This window comes from Podarcis pityusensis, assembly GCF_964106645.2.
Source record: "Podarcis pityusensis genome assembly, chromosome: 3".
NCBI lineage: Eukaryota > Metazoa > Chordata > Lepidosauria > Squamata > Lacertidae > Podarcis > Podarcis pityusensis.
In genome coordinates this window covers 54465609-54488059 of record NC_138026.1, presented here as the reverse complement: position 1 = coordinate 54488059, position 22451 = coordinate 54465609, and the positions used below count along the sequence as shown (strand labels likewise).

General features: G+C 42.4%; 1 protein-coding gene and 1 long non-coding RNA gene across 2 annotated transcripts in view; one reads left to right on the top strand and one right to left on the bottom strand.

Moving 5' to 3' along the window:
- Positions 1 to 13867, bottom strand: part of LOC308473905 — a 30970-nt gene extending 17103 nt beyond the window's left edge. The window contains exon 1 of the long non-coding RNA XR_013984385.1: positions 13741 to 13867. This is a non-coding gene — a long non-coding RNA (uncharacterized lncRNA). The remainder of the gene's footprint in view (positions 1 to 13740) is intronic.
- A 53-nt stretch (positions 13868 to 13920) lies between these two features.
- MAN1A1 (mannosidase alpha class 1A member 1) overlaps positions 13921 to 22451 on the top strand; it is a 53415-nt gene continuing 44884 nt past the window's right edge. The window contains exon 1 of the mRNA XM_080999662.1: positions 13921 to 15026. Coding sequence (XP_080855788.1) covers positions 14379 to 15026 — 648 coding nt within the window. The 5' untranslated portion in view covers positions 13921 to 14378. The remainder of the gene's footprint in view (positions 15027 to 22451) is intronic.

Below are 22451 nucleotides of genomic sequence, written 5' to 3'. Positions count from 1 at the left end.
TGCTCTACCACTGAGCTACATAGGAGCCCTCCTCCTATGGCACTGCATAACGCCATATAATTTATTATGATGGGATATCAAGAAGAGCAATCTTTGGCATACATTATGGCTCCAGTGGAGCCTCCATCGCTGAACAAGAGGCCCACCTTGGGGTTATCCTGTTCAGTGCCTTGTTCCATTACTGGGCCCAGGTCTGGCGAAAGGTGATAAAGGGACATGGGCAGTCAACATTATATACTGGAAAGGTTGTCAGTGTAATCAACAAACATTTGTACAGGAAGCCTTCTGAAATCAGTAAATCATCCCCCCCCCCCCCACACACACACAAAGGGTATTAACTTAACAAGAACCTCTTTGCTCCTCTATAGAAAAAACATGCTGGGTAAATATTTCATACAAGCAAAGTTTGCTGTGGTTGTCCCCTATCCCCATGGGAATTATTTAGCAGGACTCATTGTTTCTGTCTGGTTGCACAGATGTTGCAAGTGAGAGATGTGAGCTACTGGCCAGCTTCAGGCTCAAGAGACATTTACCTAGACAAGGCAATAAAAATTACGCTGCAAAAAAAATTAATGCAATTAAATGGCAATGTTCATGTAGAAGAAATAGCAAAACTTCATGAATTAAGCAAGTTGTATTATTTTTAGTGCTATGATTATGTAAAATTATGCAGCCTTTTCATTATATTTTCTGTGGTGAATATTTTATTTCATCTACAACTGGGGAATGCCTCGAATTCTCTAGCATGGACATTGTTTCAGATTCCATAGTGAATTATGTTCATTACTGACAGCTCAAGTCAGATTCCCCAATTCTGAAAACAAATCTTTCTTGCAAGGGAAAGAAGTACGCTCCATTAGGACTGTTGCCACATATTTTCCACCCATTCCAGTGGGAATTATGTTGAGTATATGTAATCCTAGTTCTTAGTGGATTGTGCTCTGGAATATTAAGGATGCTGCTTGGCAGTTTCCATTCCTTAACACAACATTTCCATATCAATAGCCTTCTTATCTCAAAGAAGATTTTGGAATTCAGAATCCTCTAATAATTCCATTCCCAATCTCCTAATACTATAGCTTGTTATGGTTATCAACAAATTCTACCAAAAAAGCTTCATGTAAATTTCAGCCAATTCTAAATTATCACATCTCTAGTATATGATGAGCAAATGGAAATACAATTTCAATCAATGGAAGATTATCTGGTATGGCAGAAAAATAAATAAATATAAATGATCAATGGCCATATAACTTCATTTGACAATATATGACTTGTACAAGACTCTGGAGCAGATTATTTGAGGCAGGAGCTGAATGAGATAAAGTGTATTGCCAAATATTACTTCACTCCATGTTCCACTGACAGCAGTCTTATTATCAGTAGAGTAACCTATGGATTTATTGTATTTATCTTGTCTAACTTGTTGCAAGTCAGAGGGAAATGTAGCAAGCTAGCAATGCTCAGTTGGTTAGAGTGTGGTGCTGATAACACCAAGGTTGCAGGTTCGATCCCCCTATGGGATAGCTGCATATTCCTACATTGCAGGGAGTTGGACTAGATGATCCTCAGGGTCCCTTACAACTCTACAATTCTGTGATTCTATGATTTGATTCTATTATACTTTGATACTTCTGTCTTGCTTATACAATGAGCTTCAGTTACTTTTTGAACACTTTTCATGCATATTTTTCTTCTTTTAAATGTGTCTGAATAGGAAGGATTTGTAAGGCAGCTGATGTTTTTCCAAAGCAATGGGAAACACCAAAAGAATGGCAAACTGTAGAGAAACACAACATTTTCATAGAGAGAACAGGATATGTTTGGGACAGGCTACAGAGCATCCCATCTTCTTGGCTGAGTTGAAAATAAAAACTTTCTACATTTTCTTGCACATTACCAACAAAGGCATGCCATCCTAAGCTTCTTTGGGAAGAAGGATGGGATGTAAATATAAACTGAATCATCAACCAAATGATAGGACCGCAAGGTCTAACAGATTCCTATTGTTATGCATCAGGCACAATAGATTTATTGTTCTACCTAGTGAGCAAAAAAGATAAGATACACCATATGGCCTCTCACAAATAAAGTGTCTTTAAAAAAAACTTCAGAAGAAAAGTAAGTATGCAAGTCATTTTTATAGCAAGATCTTCAGAGAGCATTTATTCCACAGATAGAGGAAAAGGTAAATCTAGGATTTAATGGGCATCCTTATTCAGAACAACAGTGTCATCCCTGGTTCTGCTCCGGTTAAAATTGTCTTTCTGAGTCCATGTACAATTAATGATTAACTTCCATTATAGTTGCTCACCAACACTGTGTTGGGATGAAGTTTTGTCTCTCAATCACTTAGTCAAGTTAGTAGATGCCTCTAGAGAAATTGAAAGGTGGCTGGAATGTAATCTGTTGTGGCAATGCAATATTTGGATGTGGGAAACAAGGTTCAAATCCCAATTCAGCTATTTGCTCACTGAACAAGCCACTCTCTCTAAGCCTGAACTAGCTCACAGAGTTGTCATGGGGCTAAAATGCTGCTCTAGATTCCATGAAGTTAAATACAACAGACTGAAATGCTATGCACATTTTCCTTAGAGTAGGTCCTACATTACACATATTAATAAGTTGGATTTTTTTATAATGTAGGTATGTTCTGTGTCCTGTCTGTTCTTCATTCATAAGAGACCTGTAATGCCCCCAGTCAAATTTCTGTATCTCTGTACCTCTATTACTTTTCTTTATAAAGTGCCTTTACCTTTCTACAATATAGTCATTCAATGTATACCTGTCTTTAACGCCTTCAGTGTAACATAAATCCATTGTAAATGGTGTGAGTTAGTTTCATTTGAAGTGGGGGATAAGCAACTATACAACAGCAGCAGCAGCAGCAGCAGCAACAACAACAACAATAAAGAAGTTCCAGGTTGCCTGCTATCTATATTAAAAACTCATGCAACCAGAAGAACTACATTTCCCAGTGTCCATGGGACCCTGCTTGTTCAGCACTGAAGATACCAAGGACCAATAAAGGCCTTTTAGAGAGCATTCCCTGCAGTTGCTACCAAGGAAGTTTCAATGAAGGAATTGTTACTGTACTTTGATCCTATGCTGTCATATTAGCATATTGTGCACTTGAGTAAAATTATTCCCACTGCAGATGTTTTAGCATAAATGACTATTAAACCCTCACTCAATCAATCGTTGGTAGGGAGCCTCATATTTGTGCAGCTCAAGGTCCCCCGTGATTCAAATGATCCTACACTGCAATCCTCTTAAAGGCTGTACAAGACCCTCACATACAAAAAGCAAGGGTAATAAATTCTAAGAAAAAGTTCTATGCTACACTCAAAAGTTAGAGCACAAAATTGCTCAGAAGAGGCTTATTAAAAGTTACAACATATTATTAAAATACCCTTTGAAATATAAAGCATAAATTAAATACAATGTTCCATTTTTGTGTCTCCATAATATTTCCCTTATTTCCAATTTGTTATCTATTGCCGAGCACTGTACAGTTGTGTATTTCACAGATTTTCATTAAGGTGATGTTCACTGCTGGGGCTGCATTTTACCAATGGATGTTGAAAGTTGTATATTGACAATTTTCCCGGTATGTGTTCGTAAAGTGATATATGTGCATTTAATTACTTCTGCATTGCTAGAGACCTGAACTGAATACCTTAAGCTCTTTCAGTCTGAATATCTTGCACCAATATGCACATTACATTTAACAGGTGCTTCATATTTCAAAATATATTTTAACAGTGTATTATTACTTTAAATAAATCTGCTTTGTGCCATTTTGTAGCCTAACTCCCTGGGTACAGTGTCCTCTTAAAAGCTTCAGATTTAATCTACAATTCTGAACATGCCTTAGAAAATAAGGCTGCAATCTAAACCCCACAATCTGAAATACTGGGGAGGGAGGTGTTGGATGGGGCAGGTGTCTCTCTCTGTGCACGGCCTAAAACAGTTCCACTAGTCTCTGTCCATGGACCGATGCTGGCATCTCTCCTCCAGTGCAGAGCTCCCCATTCTGCCTGGCAAAATTACTGGCAGCAGGAATCCCACCAACAGTAGCCCATGGAAAACTCCCAAACAAAACATTCCAGGGGCAGAGAAGGGCTGCACAGACCTGGAATACACTAGTTTCCAAGCCAGGCTGACTGCCAGCATTTGAAGACAGTGAGCCTGATCCAGGCTCAGTTGCCATATCAGCTCCAGGCTGGCATAGCACCAAGCAGGATTTTGCCTGCCTTGTGTTCCTGCTGGCATGAATGGCAAGGCTGCAGATGTAGCAATGGCTATGCCACTTCTACACACCCCACTGATGTCCAGGCAAGTTTAGGATTAGTCTTATTGGAGTAGGACTTACTTCTGAGTAAACATGCCTAGAATTGTTGTGTTAGGTTTCTTACATGCATGTTTTGGAGTGATTGTCCTGGTCCTTATCTGTTGGGATGTCTGGAGTGTACAGGCACAAGACCAGTCTGGGCTCTTCACCCCTTGAGGAGTGTCCAAGAGGTATCTGTCTTTTCCCAGGATGCATCACAATCAATGCCATAAACAGAGAGAAACTGAGATCACAGGCCCTGTAAATCAACCAAATCACCCGTTTGTATAGCAGTGTGAAACACATGCTGCATCTCTTACACGGCATGCCCTTTTGGTCTACTTTGTTAAAACCAATGACAGCAAAAAGGGGCATTGCTAGATATCTAAAAGACTCAGGGCAGATGTAACATTTGTATATTCTAACTAAGTTGTATAGATGCAAATTTAGGCTGACTTTCAGAGAAAGAGGACACCCTCCCCACCCACCCCAAAAATCTAGCTGTCAGGTATTTCTCTGAGCTATGTGGTACCAAGAGGATTTTCTCTGCCCAGTACATGGCACATGAATTGGGCTCTCTCCCCACCCAGAAGCTATTGGCAAAAACTGATGCTTAGCAAAATGTAACAAACATCTCTGGGGAAATTAAGAGGGCGAGTGTCTGGGGTCTCACTAGCACTCGGCTTTGTAGCCATCCTAGTCACCATGTAAGTGAAGACTCGGTGCTCAGGCCCTAGACAATAAATAACACTTCTCTCTATGGTTATATATGTGTACCTACTATGCACTTAGGTGATTATGAACTGACAAAATGGTCTCTCTGGCCAATGGAAATATATACCACCATAAATCTGTCTATCTTCTAAGTGCCAAATAAATCATGGTTGTTTTTGCTGCAACACACCAACTACTCCTTTTCCAAAGTTTGGGCTTAGCTATACCAGATAATCCAGAAGAAGTCTGGAGAGCAGACAAGTTTGGATTTTTGTTCCTGATTAGTCTTTCCCCTATTAAAAAGTAAGCCAACCGAGTAAATCAATGGAATAAGCACCCTAAGGCTAAAAAACTAAGGAGAAAGTCCTTGATCTCATTTGGAAAAAGACAAATATTCATAGTGGTATGGCCTGAACACAGGCATCCCAGCTGCATTAATCAACACATGGCAGTCCACCCCCCTGAGAACTGCCATCTTCTGAATGATTGCACGAAATGAAATTCATGGGGCTAGGCTGAGAATGGCGGAACAAAACTGGCCTATTATAACACGGCAACAAAAGTGAGACAGGTTGCAAGGGCTCTTAAAATGAAGGCTTTCTAAATCATTGGGAAGGCATAATAATTAAAGTCTTAGAATACAACCATTATAGACAATAAAATTAAAGCCATAAAATATAAGCACTTGGGCAGCAGTGGTCAACAGGCAACAACCATTCTTTAAAAGTACAATGTTGATTCATATTAGAAAACCCTTTTCTCCACCATTATGTTACTTGCCCATGGGAACAGTGTGTCTGTTCAGATGTCACATACTAAAAAGAAATTGAGGTATGTCTCGAGGCATTGCCAATGCGCTAATCTGGCCCTTTATTTTTTTCAAGGTATCTTTTTTTTTTCCTTCCCAAAATCTTATGTTCAAAGAACAGAAAAAGTACTCTAAATGGTGGAAATAAAATAAGTAAATAAATAAATATTTCCACTTACTTTCTGGATAGCATTTATTATTGATATAAAAGGAATATAAAAAGGGCATGCAGCATAAGTTTTAAAGTTATTTTTTAAGGAACACAACAGAAGAAAAACAGAGAAATTATTAACCAAACCTAGTATCTTAATGTTTTATTTAGAGGCATCAATGTTGAGTTGTAATCTGGAAATATACCCTAATGTCATATTTCCTTATTGGACTAGAAAGAAAGCTAACACATTTACTACTACTGTTCCCTCTTATTGTGCTTTTATTTGCAGCAAAATCGCCTATGAAGTTGAATCTATTCTGAAATGCAGCATCAAGATTTGAAGGGGGGGGCACAATGATTAAAGGCCAGAGATCAAAGAAAGAGAGTGAATTGTGTGTGCATCCAAGTATAAAAGCTGCAATAGGTGTAAAGGCTGCAATGCTTTTAGATCACTACCACACAGAGTATGAGAGTGCAACTTGGTATTGTTGAAGAACATTACAGAAGGTTGTTGGGAAATAGTTCTTACAACTCAGATAAATCATAAAGGTAGAAGGCACTACTAAAACTCTACTTTTAGAATCTTGCTATATCTGGTACCACTACCATTTAACATGCTTTATTGCCAACAGTTTCTTAGATACTGGACAGAAAATAAGTAAGCACAAGGGGAGTATAGGGAGAGGTCACAGTGTGATGAATGAACAATGGGAAAAGGATACAGAGTCCACTGTTAACAGTAAAGTTGCAGGTAGAGGCTTTGCTGAAGAAATGGATTTTGTGTAAGGTTGCAATGAATATTCAGGAGTGAACATTTCTGATATGAAATGAGGGGTGTAATTAGAGGTGGGATGTCCAAAAATGTCTCTCCAAAGACCATCAAATATTGACTTTTTCACACAGCCATTTGCCCATGTTCATTTTCACTTTGGACAGCTGTTTAGGCACTTTTTTTATTCCACTTCTCCTTATTTTGCACACTGTATTAACTAGCCAATCAGAGATCACATGGTGAATGTGATTACTGTATGTTACAATTCCATACTGCCAATCAGATTTCACATTGTCGCAATATTACAAACATAGCTAATTCATTATGAGGGTCATTCTTTTACTCAGTTGCTTCACACTGCATGGATAAGTGGGAAGGAACACATAATGAGTGGTGGAAAAGGGGAGTCAGACCTGCTACTACCCTCCCCGAACCATCACCCATGGAGAGGAGCTTTTCAGTGTCTGTGAACAGGGCTGTGAAGTCTGGAGATCTGTTTTGATTCAGCCACAATGTCATGTATAGAATAGGAAAGGCAAGCACCTTCATGAACAGAGAAGGAAAGGATGCCACACCATAGGAAGAATTCTATCAGAAGCCACTGAGACAGGAGTTGAAAAAGAAAAGCATTAATAGCAGATGAGTTGGTGCAGAATGAAGAATGCAGGAAAAGATGAGAAGGAAGAAATGAGAAGGCTGCCTTAAGTACTAAAAGCTTGGTGTGGAGAAAGTGCAATACAGTGGTGCCTCGCAAGACGAAATTAATTGGTTCCGCAAGTTTTTTCTTCTTGCGAGTTTTTCGTCTTGCGAAGCACGGTTTCCCATAGGAATGCATTGAAAATCAATTAATGCGTTCCTAGGGAAACCGCTTGCCAGGCTGGCGGTGCGGAGAAGGGCTTTTCTCCCCACCGCAAGCCTTCAGGACAGGTACGGGAACAGAGGGGAAGGCGCGCAGCGCTTTCCCTCTGTTCCCGGGGCTTGCGTGGGAGGAGGGTTTTTCCTCCGTACCGCCAACATTCAGAACAGCATTCTGAATGTTGGCGGTGGGAAGGAAAACCCTCCTCCCACCCCAAGTCTTCAGGAAAGCCATCCGAAGCTGGGCGGCGGGAGGAGGCGTTCCCCCCCCCCCGCCCGGCATCGGAGCTTCGTTCCGATGCCGGGCGGGGGGAGGAGGCGTTCCCCCCCCCCGCCCGCCATCGGAGCTTCGTTCCGATGCCGGGCGGGGGGAGGAGGCGTTCCCCCCCCCGCCCGCCATCGGAGCTTCGTTCCGATGCCGGGCGGGGGGAGGAGGCGTTCCCCCCCGCCCGGCATCGGAGCTACGTTCCGATGCCGGGCGGGGGGAGGAGGCGTTCCCCCCCCGCCCGCCATCGGAGCTTCGTTCCGATGCCGGGCGGGGGGAGGAGGCGTTCCACCCCCCCGCCCGGCATCGGAGCTTCGTTCCGATGCCGGGCGGGGGGAGGAGGCGTCCCCCCCCCCGCCCGGCATCGGAGCTTCGTTCCGATGCCGGGCGGGGGGAGGAGGCGTCCCCCCCCGCCCGGCATCGGAGCTTTGTTCCGATGCCGGGCGGGGGGAGGAGGTCCGAGGACAGTGGGGAAGACGCGCTGCGCTTCCCCGCTGTCCCGGAGATTTCCCTATGGGCTGTCGTCTTGCGAAGCAAGCCCATAGGGAAATTCGTTTTGCGAAGCGCCTCCAAAACGGAAAACCCTTTCGTCTAGCGGGTTTTCCGTCTTGCGAGGCGTTCGTCTTGCGGGGTACCACTGTACTTGTGTAAATTCCCTGGGGGGGAAGACAGGGGGAGTGTGGGCCCATGTCACACCAGTGCTAAGGGATCACAGACTGCCTATGAGCCACTGAGCCAGTTTTACAGTATTCTTACATATAAAGCCCTAAACAACTCTAGAGCAGGTTGTTATCTTGGCTGTAAGTCCTGGAAGACCTGTTTCCTGCCTTACAGGCCTTTTTCCACTGGCCTGGGAGGATGGGGCCCAGGAATCACTCCAGCTACAAAAGCTAAGGCTGCTGTCTTGCCTGTCTCTGAGTGCAGATCTGGGTCATTGAACCTGAGCTTCCACAGCCACTGCCCAGTAGATGTTCTATGCTTATGATAATATTTTATTCTCTTGCTAACTATGCTCTTTTAAATGTGCATTTTTATACTTGACTTCCTATAGTAAGGCTTTGTTTTGATTTGATTTTTTTGTTAATTTTGCTGTGTTAGATGTGCATTCTGTAGTTGACCTCCTTTGCAATGTTTTATTTTGAAATCTTTAATATTTTAGTTTCCTGACAATTATGTTGCCTTAAATGTATACTTTGATGTTTTTATGTGTTATTAACCGCTTTGAGGATTTTTTTTTCATAACAATATAAAGTGGTATAAATATGAAATGAATAAGAAGAAGAAGAATACCTGGAGGATCAACTCTCCACTCCATTGCTCAGTAAGGGCATTGATATCTACAACTGGAACCTGGTTAGTCCTATGATCGCCTGATGATTTATGGTGAGACAGAGGTGGGGTTTTTCACTGGTAGTACTGGTGTTGTGGTATGCATTTCCTGCAGAAATATGAGGCCCCATCTATACTGGCATTCCGCCAGTTCTTGAAGATGCACCTGTTCACAAAGGCATTCCCTTGATCTCTTGACGCAAGACTCATTTTTTATCACTTTTAATTGGATCCTTTTATTGTACATTTTAACTATGAGTGTTTATATTGTAATGTTTTAATGTGATTGGGTTTTTTTTATTTTAATTACAGTTTTCTTTTAACTATTGTGTATTTTAATCATGTCTGTCTTGTGTAACTAATTTCCATATTTTGCAAATTGCTTAGAGCCTCGCCTCCATTACAAGTTTCATCAGGCCCTTTAAAACCATGTATCATAAATGAATGCACCAAAATATGTATATAGCTGTATTCCATGCAGCAATGGCATTTGAATTTAAAGCATTGCAGCTAGCAACAGAAATGATGATCTGTAAATGCCCTTCCAGTTGGTGAGGATAAGATCATTTGAACCTTCAGCAAGCAATTTCCATAGTGTTTAATTGGTGGAGCCATATTGGGAATCATCAAAAAAGAAAAAACATCAGGCATACACTGCATATTTGCTAAGAGAAGGAAGGAAATGGGCAGTAACAACAAAGGGATAATTGATAAACTTAGGCAATATCCACATAATCTTTCAAAAGACATAATACAGTACACCACCTGCAGATAGTATAATTAACACAATTGTGGTTAGCTTGAATATCTTTAATCCGTAGTCATCTTAATTTCCTAAATATCCTTGGCAGTAATTCATAAACTGTGGTGTAAGGACTGCTTGTGGTCCACAGGGTGTTTGCAGGTAAAGTTCCATGATCACAAAGAAATAACACAGCAAAGTCCTGAAGGCCTTTCCAGACCAAGCAGTGATAAATGCTGAATTAACACTCAGTTTCTCACTGTTTATTAAAAACAACAAATATATGTTTGTGTGTGTGTGTGTGTGTGTTTCAAACATACAAATAATTGCAATAAAAACAGCACTGCACCATCCCTTTTATTAAAAGCAGTCAGCTCCCCAAAACCTGTTGGAACAAGAAGGTCTTCACCTGCTGGCAGAAGGACAAGGAGGGAACCAGTCTATCTTCTCCAGGGAGGGAGTTCCAGTCTGGGAGCAGCTACTAAAAAAGCCCTTTCCCACATGCCCACCAAGTGTGCCTGTGAGGGTGGTGGGACTTAGAGGCCTCCCCCAAAGATCTCAAAACCAGAGGAACACGGTCTTCCATATAGTTTGAACCTAAGACATACATAGCGCTTTACAGATTGCCATGTAAGGCTCTGTCAGTTTAAGTTCTCCCAGTTTCTTATTTTTCCAACCTTAAATTCAGTTCTCCACATTTCTGCAGCAATTTGTGATTAAAAAAACCACTTCTGCATTTTAGTGCAAATTTATCCTAATAAACACTTTTTCTATGCATTTTGTAAGCATTTTCTCCTAACAGAATGCCTTTCTCACATTATGTTCACTAATACATTCATTCGTCTGCACATTTTACATAATATATGCATTTTTGTTATCATTGGTTGGTAAGAGAGCTGCATCACAAAATTCAGATAAGTATGAATCGCAAAGGATAGAAGTGAAAATTTGATAAATTCGCCTTTAAATACAAACAGACTTGAATTTCTCCTCCATCCCAACTCAAGGGACACTGAGCACGTGCAATCCAACCAAGCAATACTTTCCCTTTCTCTTCACTTCATATGCCCAGTTGCCTTTGAGTGCCAACAAACTGAGTTTTAATTCAATTTCTAGCAGCCTCTTATGTTGTGGCCATAGCATAATACAATGTGCTGGTGCACAAAGAACTAAAGCAGTGGTCTGCAGTACAATGTAGTACTAGCCTAAGAGGAATATAGTCGCATAAATGATTGTGTTAAGAGTTGACAAAGATTTTCTGTTGTCTGCTAAAATTCTAGTCACAAGTAGAATAAATCTTCCATGAAAAATTCCAATCCCTTCCCTTAAAAAATGAATAAAAAGATGGTGATTATAGGGTTCTGATTTGGTTTGTTTCTTCACCACATTTTTCTTAACCATATGGTGATGTGTAGCTGCATGGTCACTGGAGATGCTTTGGGGTACTGTACGTACTATAAATGTGCTTTTTAATGTCAAAGACTTCGCAGGCTATTGTTAAACCATTTTATAGCTGTTCCTTTCATTTCTATGTTCATTACAACACCACTGTATAATTTACTGCTTGGCAAGGGCTTTGGGCATAGAGCCATGTACAATAAATGTGTAGCTTTACATAACTTCTTATAGAAAAAATTAGCTTTGTAAGTTTGGTAAAGCGTTGAGTCATTGTTCATTGCAAACTTTTAATTAAACAAAACATTCAATTTCTTTTTCTTTTGCAACATATCAGATGATTGTTTTCCCTTTACTTCAAGCACTTGAAAACTTTTTCTACCCAGGGAGGCCATCCCCCCGCCGCCTTCTTCTTTTTAATTGTTTTTATTAAAGATTTTCTGGGGTTACAAAAGTACATACATTGTTTCTATTTTCAGATCGTAAAGTACTTTCTATGGATCATTTTGTTCAATGTGAGACTTTAATGTTGTAAACAGTATTATTCTGAATTTAAGAATGTTCTGGTGAAAGTCCACAACCACCATTTTCAATCCCCTTCACAACCACACACAAACCCTTTTGCCTAGCACAATTCCCACCTAGAGCTCCGAGAGTACCATGGACCCTAAATGAGCATATGTTTTATCTGTCGAGTGCACCACAGCAACACAACAGCTGTGCAGCCAAGTATAACATGCAGAGGCCCAGATGAGCCTTTATGTTGCTAAATAAGGATAGCCAAATCTTTATGCAAGGCTCTCCTTGGCAATAATTCACAAGTAGTAGCCAATGCAAAATGGTGCCAATGCTTCTAATGGTGACTCGCCCAGACCATATTCTCCCAGTATTTGCATTGACCCTGCATTACCTTCCGAGCTGAATTCAAGCTGCTGGTGGCTACGTACCACCCTGTAGCTATGAGAGCATCTCTATCATAATGTTTAAGCATACCACCACTATGAACCAAATAATGCCTGCAAGGGAATATAAACAAGTGTCATGGATGGCTGCACCTAAACTCTAGAATTACTTTCTTAAGAAGACTTGCCCAAGGTTGTAGGGATGTAAGGCTACTGTGGATGTTTTTGGTCACATGGATGGAGTGGTGTGGAGTATAAAGCAGAATAATTAGTACACTGCTAACAGTCCCAAATCTTTGGGATAGGGCAGGCTACGTCCAGTAAATAAACAACAGCCAGACTCGTGCAACATCCACATTGTGCATTTAAAGCACATGTCTTCCCCCCAAGAATCCTGGGAACAGTATCTTACCCTCCACAGAGCTATTAGTCCCAGAACCTTTGACAAACTACAGTTCCCAGCATTCTTTGGGGGAGGCAACGTGATTTAAATTGGAGTCGTAGCTGTCAACTTTTCCCCCTTTTTAAGGGAAATTCCCTTATTTCGAATAAGATTCCTCGCAAGAAAAGAAAAAAGTTGACAGCTCCATTTGATCAGGTCGTCCTCTCGACACCGTGCAAAACTTTTGGGCATGGCAACAGAGTCTGGAAGCCCCGCTAGATTATTGTGGTGGAAAAACCCAGTTGGTCACTTCAGCCAATGCATTAATTCCAGAAAAGTTCGGTGGGAGGCTGTGCACGTTTACCCAGTCTCGCTTAGTCAATCAAGTAAGCGGCACAGGAAGCCCAGCGCGCCCGTTATTGCCTAGCAATGTATCGATCGGTCTGTATATTTACAGCCGGTGTCAGATTTCGGTCTCAATTCCTCCCTTCCCATAAACTGTCGCCACATAATAAGCAAACAAAAAAAAAAAAATAATGCACGCAGCCGGCCGCCCACAGGAAGATCCTTTATCGACAAGTGTTAAAACTTGAGTTTTGTTGTGGGGGGACGCGACGGTGCGCGTCATGCTGCAACCTCGCGCTAGAATCAAAGCCCCACTGATTGATCAAGAAACGCAACTTCGTACTACTGCACGTGTGCATGCATGAACGGACCCGGGGTTAATGAACCCTAGGCCAGGAGGTGGGCCGGGCACGAAGATTTCGCCTAACCTCCTGCGTGGCGTCACGTACGCCCGAGCAGGGGAAGCCGACGACGACGCATAGCAAGCCAAGTCGTCATCTGCCTGTGTGTTTGTGTGCGAGTGTGAGCGCGCGCCCGCCTGCGCACGTTTGCAACCAGCGGCTCTGGCACCCCGCGCGCGCTGCGCGGGCAACGCCCCCCCTCCGCCCGGGACGCTCTATTTCTCAACTGTAAAAAAAAAACCACAAACCCACACGCCACGCCCCTCGCTCCAAGGAATGCCCCGCCCCTTCTCTTCCCGTAACCGCCTCCTCCTCTCGCCCGCCACCACCCAGCCCCGCCTACTCTGTGATTGGTCCAGCGCGCTCCTTCGCCGAGAAGCAGGGGCCTCCCTCTCGCGGCTGCCTCAGTTCCGCGCTCCGTGCTCGAGTAAGCAGTTGTCCTCCGCTTCCGAGTGCCAGGCGCCGCCGCCGCCGCCTCTGAGGGGAGAGAGGGAGGGAGGAGGGGAGAGAGGGAGCGAAGTGTCATCATTCCTATGAATTGGCTGGGCGGCCACAGCGATAACAGCAGCGCCGCTCCGCCTTCCTCTCGCCGGATACCTGAGGGCAGGCGGCAGCGCCGGCGTCAAATGGGCAGCGGCGACAGCAGCCGCACCAGCCGAGGGGGCGGCGGCGGCAGGAGCTGACAGAGCCGCAAACACACCTCGGGTCCGAACTTCCCTCGTCGGGCAAAAGGCAGCCGCTTCCCGTGAGGGGAGAACTCGCGGAGGAGGCGGCGGCGGCGGCGGCCGAGCAAAACTTCCTGCCGCCGAAGAGGACGAAGAAAGTTGCCGCCGGCAGCCGAGGGCAGGAAGCGCGGGCTGGTCCCGCCGGCCCGCTCTGGCTGTGACGGCGCCCGCCGCGGCTGTGGCGGTTTGGTGACGACGGGTTGCCCCGCGGGCGCCGCCGGCCTACAGGGGGCGCTGAGTCCCGGAGCCCCGCGCGATGCCCGCCGTCAGCCTGTTGCCGCTCTTCGGCAGCCCCGCCGGCCCGGGCGCCCTGGGCGGCCCTCTGGGCGGAGGTCCCTTGGGCGGGCCCGGAGGCAGGAAAGCCCCCGGCCCCAGCGGCGCGTTCCGCCTGACGGAGAAGTTCGTGCTGCTGCTGGTCTTCAGCGCCTTCATCACGCTCTGCTTCGGGGCCATCTTCTTCCTGCCGGACTCCCCCAAGCTGCTCAGCGGCGTCTTCTTCCACTCCAGCAGCAACCTCCAGCAGCAGCAGCCGCCGCCGCCGCCCCCGGCGCACGGGGAACACCAGCGCCCGCCGCAGCCGCCCGGAGCCGGGAGTAGTAGCAGCGGCTATGGGGCCGGCGCCGCTGCCGCTGTTGCAGAGGAAGCCGCGGAGAACTTGGCCAAGATCCGCGAGGACCACGAGCGAGCTTTGCGGGAGGCGAAAGAAACCCTCCAGAAGCTGCCCGACGAGATCCGCAGGGACATCCACCAGGACAAGGCGAAGTTTCTGCTGCAGGACAAGTTGGGCAGGAGGGAGGCGGGGGCCGCCGGGCTGCCGGACTTGCCGTTCCGCAAACCCGTCGGGGCCGTGGGAGGGGAACCGACCGACCCCGCCATCCGGAAGAAAAGGGAGAAGATCAAAGAGGTGGGTGACTCCTTCAAAGCAGCTTCCCCCCTCCCGCAAATAATAATAATAACAATGATAATACAGAAATTAACTTCCTTCCCTATGATCCCGAAAAGTCACCCTCTCGCTTTTGTGTGGCTCGGTCTTGTGTTCTTCTTGGGTACTCTCTCCGCCACCTTGGCGACCCTCCCTCCCATTTTTTCCTGCAATACTTTCATTGTTGTCGTTGTCGGGCACGGTCCTGTGTGAGGAGGAGGAGGAGGGCTTTTGACGTGAGGAGGAACTTCTAATGGGGAAAAGACACGTTTCATTCAAAATAGTTTAAGCGCTTCTGGTTTTCTTCGAGCTCACGGGATGATGATTTAAATAGGCTATGTCAGCTCTCCGATCTTATCTGAAGCTCAGCTTTCTCTTGTGTTGGCTTGAATCTTATGTTTTGTCTCGAGATATGTGTGTGTGTGTGTGTGTGTGTGTGTGTGTGTGTGTTTGCTTGTAGGGGTGTATTTTGTGCCAGAGTACATTTCTGCTTAAGTGCTACTTGAGATTTCAGCGTTCAAAAGAAAAATCTAGCAGGCGTGCTGGACAACATAACAAATCCTGACGATATTATGTAATTTTCTAAACTAAATACATCTGTGTTACGTAACTTCCTAAACTAAATTTGTCTAACTTTTCAAGTCAGATCGCTAAGAGGGCTTAAAAGTTAACTCCAGTATTTTGCTTAGTAGCAGAAGTAACTGTCATAAAGCATTTTAATGACTGATGGACGTCCTTAACTGTCAATATATTAGTGATTGCCTGGTTAAATGTGCAATTTTGTCTTCATCCATCTGCCGATTTTACAATGTTCAGTTTTCTCCCTGCTCATCTGCTTTGTCAGTGTTACTGGAAGTTTTCCACATGTGCAATATTTTCCTACTGTTTGGGAAAAGTTGGGAGGAATTGTACTATTACTGTAATTGAGGCCATATGTTGGAGAAATTATAGGATTATATTGATACCACTTCTTAAACATCATGCTTTATGGATAATACACTTCATTGTTCACTTGGATCTTGTTAAACTTTTAAAACATAGTAACAGTTGAAAAATGGTCCTGCTTGTGAGGCACTTCTATTAATCATGAAACACACAGAGATGTAGCAATCCTATGCATACCCTGTGGGCAAAATGTCATTCATTTTCTTGCACCCTAATTCTTCATGGGACTAACTTGCCCATAAGAATTGTTTAATATGTGAAGTGGCTCACATAATGTCTTTCATGTTCTTGCCCAAACTTTTGATTAGTGCACAAACAAGTTTAAAAAACCCACATACACAGACACTTTATTGAACACCTAAGTTACTAAGTGTGTGTCCATGTGTGCTTTGAAGTAACTGCCCTATTCCTGGTGAAAGTCTTAGTAGTACTACTGCTACTACTACTACTACCAATAATAAAAAGCTGGTATCAGAGAAGACTTGGGTGAAAATCTTGGGTAGGCATACCTAACATCAATACAGTAACTGATTGCTAATGAGTGGCTATGTACATTGCTTTTGACTTGGTGCAGTATGAGACTTTTGAAATAGACAACTCTGAAAATTTTCAGATGACTGTACCAATAGTGATTGCTACAGACCAGCTGTAATTGTGTGTATGCCTGCTAAGAATTAATTTTTTTACAATGTTGAATTGCTTGAATTCCCAGTCTAAATCCCAGGTTGAATCACTCAGTAAATCATCTAATTAAATTTAAGATCAAAGCTGCTACTGTTATCAGTGACTATTTGGCTGACACATCAGGCTTGTAATTACAGGAGTCTGATTTTGTGGGTCTGTGATTTTTACCTGTGCTGCGTGTTTCTATGATAAGGGCAAAGTGGTAGTTCAAGTTCCTATATCAAATGCTTGGTGAAATAAGCTTAAGTTTGTTTTAGAAGTTTTTTGTTTCAATAAAAAGGGGACACACAGTGATACATTGTCATATCTGTTGTGGTTCCCTTGGTTTCTGTTTAAAGTTTTGTACACCTTTTAAACTAAATCTTATGAACAGATGGCAGTTAAGCAAAACAAGCCATCACCATCTTAGGAATGTGTTAACAAATCTTTTGATGCTCTGGCCTGCATCTTAAGAAGCTACTGTAATATTTCTTTATCAAGCATTTTCCCAGGAACTACCAGGATCATGTATTCAATTAGATACTGTGTGGGCAAGTGGTATGGTCACTGTCATATTTGCAGTAAGTGAAAAACAGTAGGGAGAAAGGCAGCAGTGGTACAAAATCACATTGTTGACCATGGATTGTGACAGAACCATGTCTGTCCTATTAAAGTGACAGTAGCTTCCCAGGTGTACGCTACCTGGGAAAGCAGTTAATTTGCCTGCTAGCTTTCTTAGGTAGTTCAGCTTACAATGTTCTATGCACCTTTTCAGGTCAATCACCACTGAATTTCAGTGAGGCTTCCTAGTAAATGTAAAACAAGGATTCTGTCACATGTAGGGTAGGCTATGGTACATAGTCGGCTGCTTCCACAGGAGAACTTCTTTATTGGTCAGTCCTAAGTCTGAAAGTAAGGGCTGTGTATGGAAAGGGATCATGTTTTGGATTCAGAAGGCTTCAAGTTCAGTCATACTGAGTTGAATGGAATATTTCTAAGTATATGTGCCTAGGCTGAATTTTTGTGTGTATCTTACTTGCAGCAATCATAAGTAGCATTGTCTTGTTAATCTAGTAAACTGCAGTTCCCCTCATTAGAATTTCTTTCATTGGTTATTATCAACTGTTCATAGTTACGTGCATCACAGTCCTCTTATCTAGAAACAGGAAACTCTATTTTTGTATCCTGTATAACCCCTTCCTGTTGCCTCAAAGCTAACATCATATTTGCAGAGGAGGCCTTCAGATTCATTTTTTCTTTTCTTTTTAGAACCTGGCTGTTAATGTATTAAAGCTTTTCTCTTGTGCCTACTACAATATTAAGATGCTTTGTTGGATTTATATCTGTCCAAGAATTACATAAGTTTCTGGGATTTGTATAGTGTGCTGCAGGCAAAAACCTGGTCGGGCATGATGCCCGATTCATGCAGGCTGACGTGGACATCTGCAACTTTTCACCTTTCTTTTGAATATTGCAAACTGGTTTTATGATTCAGTTGTATGAAATTTGTGTACATATAGCTGCATCTACTAGTGCTGCTATATATTGACTTCGTTGGTGACGACTGCTACTTTCCCAAATACATGGTGTTAGCACTTGAAACTATATCTTGACTCAAGCCAAAATGAAAGTATCATGACAGCCTTACTTTGTCTGTGTTTGCTTGGCAATACTCATGGATTTCAATGGGTCTTCCTTGTAAGTGTGTTAGAATGTAGCCAAAGTGCAGTGTTGTAAATTGCACCATTGAAATAATAGATAAGTGGTGTTGGCAGCAAAACTTACTAGAGAAGTATTCTTTGGTTACATATATGGCAAACACACTGATAAATGCTGATGGAAAGTCTTAGTGAAGTTGGTAGGCTGGCTTCCACAAGTAATGTGTGTTAATGCCATATGTATGTGGTGCGTGCAACTGCATCATAACAGCAAAGCAAATCTTTTTAAACTTGCTTTTTAAGGATTACAGTTTTGGCAACTCACAACTTGATTTTAATGGGCTGTTCATTTAATGTGCTTGGAATTACAAATGGAAGTAAATTGTAGCTTATTCTAGAGGAAATAAAAGTAAATGGAATTTGAGCAACAATAACACAGCTCTCCTAACTTTGTAATGAGAGCTGATGTGTTGTGATCAGAGCAAAATGGATTCAGTGTTGTTTGAGTAGGTTTGGTATCGTAACTTGTAAGATAAATTATATTTTGGTTAGGCTGTTCCAACAACAATGGCTCATTGCAGATCACCAGGAATAATATCTAAACACTTCACATTGCTTTTAATCTCATTAGCGTTGAGGAATATCACGGCTCTTATAGAACAAGACTAAAATCTTATTACAGTTCATTGGAAGCAAGTTCCATTGTACTTGCAGGGACTTACTTTTGAGTAGGTAAGCATAGGAATGAACTGTACTTGTTTCCTGAATTTTATGTGTTCTCAAGATTGTTTGTTTACTCCCTCCAAACAATAAATAAGTTGTATGGTCCAAATTTGCAACACAGTTTAGGACAGAGGTCTAGTGTCTTTAAGGGTTGAATAAAAGTGTTAAACTATTTATGTAAGGCATAAGAACTGTATCTTACATTGAATCTAGCAGCCTTAGGGCCCTTAATTAAAGAAAGCAAAACTTTGCATTGGAGGCAATTGACAGTGGTTTAGTATTTCACTGACTAAAATTCACATGGAGACATGTGATTAAACTTTCCTGACACTGCTTTTTTAGCTCTACCTTTGATAATTGCTGAATAATTATTAAAATATAGCTTTGCTAGTTCTGTTGTATAAAAAGAAGAGTAGGGCTGGCTTATGTGGTTCTCGTTCTCCACCCATCTGTAGCTCTGAGAAATGCACTCCATATGTAGCCTTTCAAGATTAAAAGTAAAAGTTTCACTATGAATATCACTGTTAGTTTAACATTATAATTAATACATTTATCTTGGTAAAACATGTTCCATCTTTGAAACTTGGATCTATTTGCACTTGCTAAAGTAATTCTGAATAGTTTGCAAATTGTGCTGGACCAAGTAAAGTTTCAGTGAGAGTACTATCGTTGGAACTTAGCAGAAATCTCCCAAGTCAAATGCATGACATAACTATGCTGACAGAGCTTTAGTTTTTCACTTAAAATAAATCCATGGTTACTATACTATAATAAAATTTAGTTTTTAAAATGTAGGGTTTTTTAGTCATAATTGTTTTTAATAAACTTTGTGAAGGAGACCTGGAACCTAGTCACTTTCTTCCACAAGTCATGTCTTTGCTGCTTGTGGGGAAACTACCCATATGTCCTTTCTTCTACCTGTGACAGTGCAAAATCTGATGATCCCAAGACGCTGACTACTCGGTTTACTCATGTCTCACTCCACAAAAATATTCTTCCCATTTGGATATGAGCATGGAATTGCTATTGATCATTGTGCCTTATCAAAATAATATACAAAAATTCTAAACATAAACAAAATTGCAAGTGGCAAGATTTGAAAAGGAAGTGCATAGAGGATATTTAATATTTTTTATTTAGTTATTCTACAGGACTCTCTTATGTTATTCCATCAGGGTTCAATAGAAACACAATCCCTTACAATGTCATCTTCTCCAACTTAAAGTATCAACAAGTATAGATGGTCACAACATCCAAATTTGTAGTGATGTGGCTGATAATGTATTTTGTAAACTTCATTTGTATACAAAATAACCACCAAATAACATAAAAGGAGTCAGTTCACCCCTCCTTCCTTTCATCTCTATTACATTATTGGTTGCTTTCTCAGCTATAGACGACCTCCATATGTTTCCTATTATATCATAGGTCTACTCCCAAACCAGTATTCTCATAGCTGTGTTCAGTAGTTCAGCCAGAATTGTAGCTCTGTGAGAGGTAAATATAGTTCCCAGGATGTTTTCCATCTTAATAAAGTACTGCATTCACATTTGAGCTAGTTTTGATAACTTGCTGACTTTAATAATTTTGATAACTTGCTGACTTTAATAATGCCTGGGGAGGCATTATTAAATGGTGTAATTGCATCAGCTTACCTGGGCTGCAAAGACATCCCAAAAATGACTTGGAAAAAGCAGGAATTTGAAATTGTATCTTTAGGAACATTTGGGAGTGGACTTCAAGTTCCCCTTTCTTTTAAAAAAAAATATGTTTGCTTGCAAATAGTGCAGTCCTAATTATAATTCAGAAATTATTCAGAAATTATTGCAAAAAGACCTGAGTATGTTTATAATTATGGTCTTAGTGTAGGATTTCACACCACTGCAGTAGCACAGCTGAAAGAGTTTGTGATTTTACCAGATGGACTTGCAGAGCTGGAAAAAAGTGTGTGTGTGAACATGCAGAAAAAGAAGCATTAAGGGTTGTGAGTATGGGTTGTTCAGTAAAGATAGGGAAAGTGTTGGGGCCATGCAGTGCTGTTCTGAAATAAATGCACTTTCTTCAAGTAGGTAGAAGTTGCAGGTGATAGCAAGACACAGAAATAAAATGCCGAAACAGAATAGCCACTGCTAGACAACAGTGTATTCTTGATAGAGGAGGAGCATCCTCAATCTGTCTCTCTGTCCAGACACCAGGGGCAGACTCTTTAAAGTTTATCCCAGCATCAAGAGGTTTTGCGGTGAAGAAGAGAGAGGCACAGCTGAGTTAGGTTAGGTCCACCCAGCTTACGCATCCAAGTTTCAGTAATACATGGCAGGTCAGCCAGTTTGATTGTGGATGAGCGTGGTCTTATTATAAACTGAGCTGACATTCATTAATAGCACCATCAGACCAGAAGACTCGGTGGATAATCTACCAGTAACTTCTGGAAAAGTGGGAGGGCTGAGATGGGAGACAGGGTATGCATTCTAGACCTCTGCCCCAGATGGTCAGCTCCTCCATTCAGACTATACCTTGCCCTACTCACCAACACTGACATCAGGGTAGCATCTTCTTAACTCGCTGCTACCTGCTCGCCTAGACACATCTTAGCACTATCATCATATAGTTGACAGGGCCACAGATAGTAGACTAAGTAAGGCCCAGTAGTGGACAAATCCCACGCTGTCAGTGAGAACACAACTACAGCATTTGTCCCCCTGTTTCTCACTCAAGGGAAACAACACCAAACCAAACTTCCCCTCTCCCAGGGTCTCACAGGCCTGTCACCCACAGTACCTGGCCTACAATTCTGTATCCTGACGCACCCATACTCCTATAACTCCTGCAAGTGGAAATCCCCTTTGGTGTTAAAACTGCTGCCTGCAGCAAGATTTGCCTTTGTGAGAAGATGTGCTCTGGATCACATCCCAGCTCATCTAGTCAGTCAGCAACCAAACAACACTGCACTCTGCTGTCAGCCAAAAAAACCTCTTGCAGGCAGGAATCACACCAAGAAGGAAACTCTCAGACTGATGCAGGTAAAACACTACTGTCTTGCCTCCTGCGATTGCAGATCAGACTATAAATGCAGTATAGAAGAGTGTGTGTATGTATGTGCATATATAAGAAGAGTGTGAGTGTGTGTACATGTGAACTTTCCTCAGTACAGTTGAGCAACCCTGGTTGTATTTGTGCTTATCTTGAAAATGAAGAATAGACTTAGGTCAAAGTTTAATTGGTTTGTGGATCACATCATAATCTATAAAACACACACACCCCAGAATTATTTCTCTTCTTACAATCTAGTACTTGACTATTAGCATATGTGGAAAGCCGGTTTCAGTCTGTTTCATGTTTGACAGGTATAAATTTGGCACTTGGCTATGAACAGCTGGTACACTAATAAGGACCAATATTTCTGTTAACATGGGGGTGC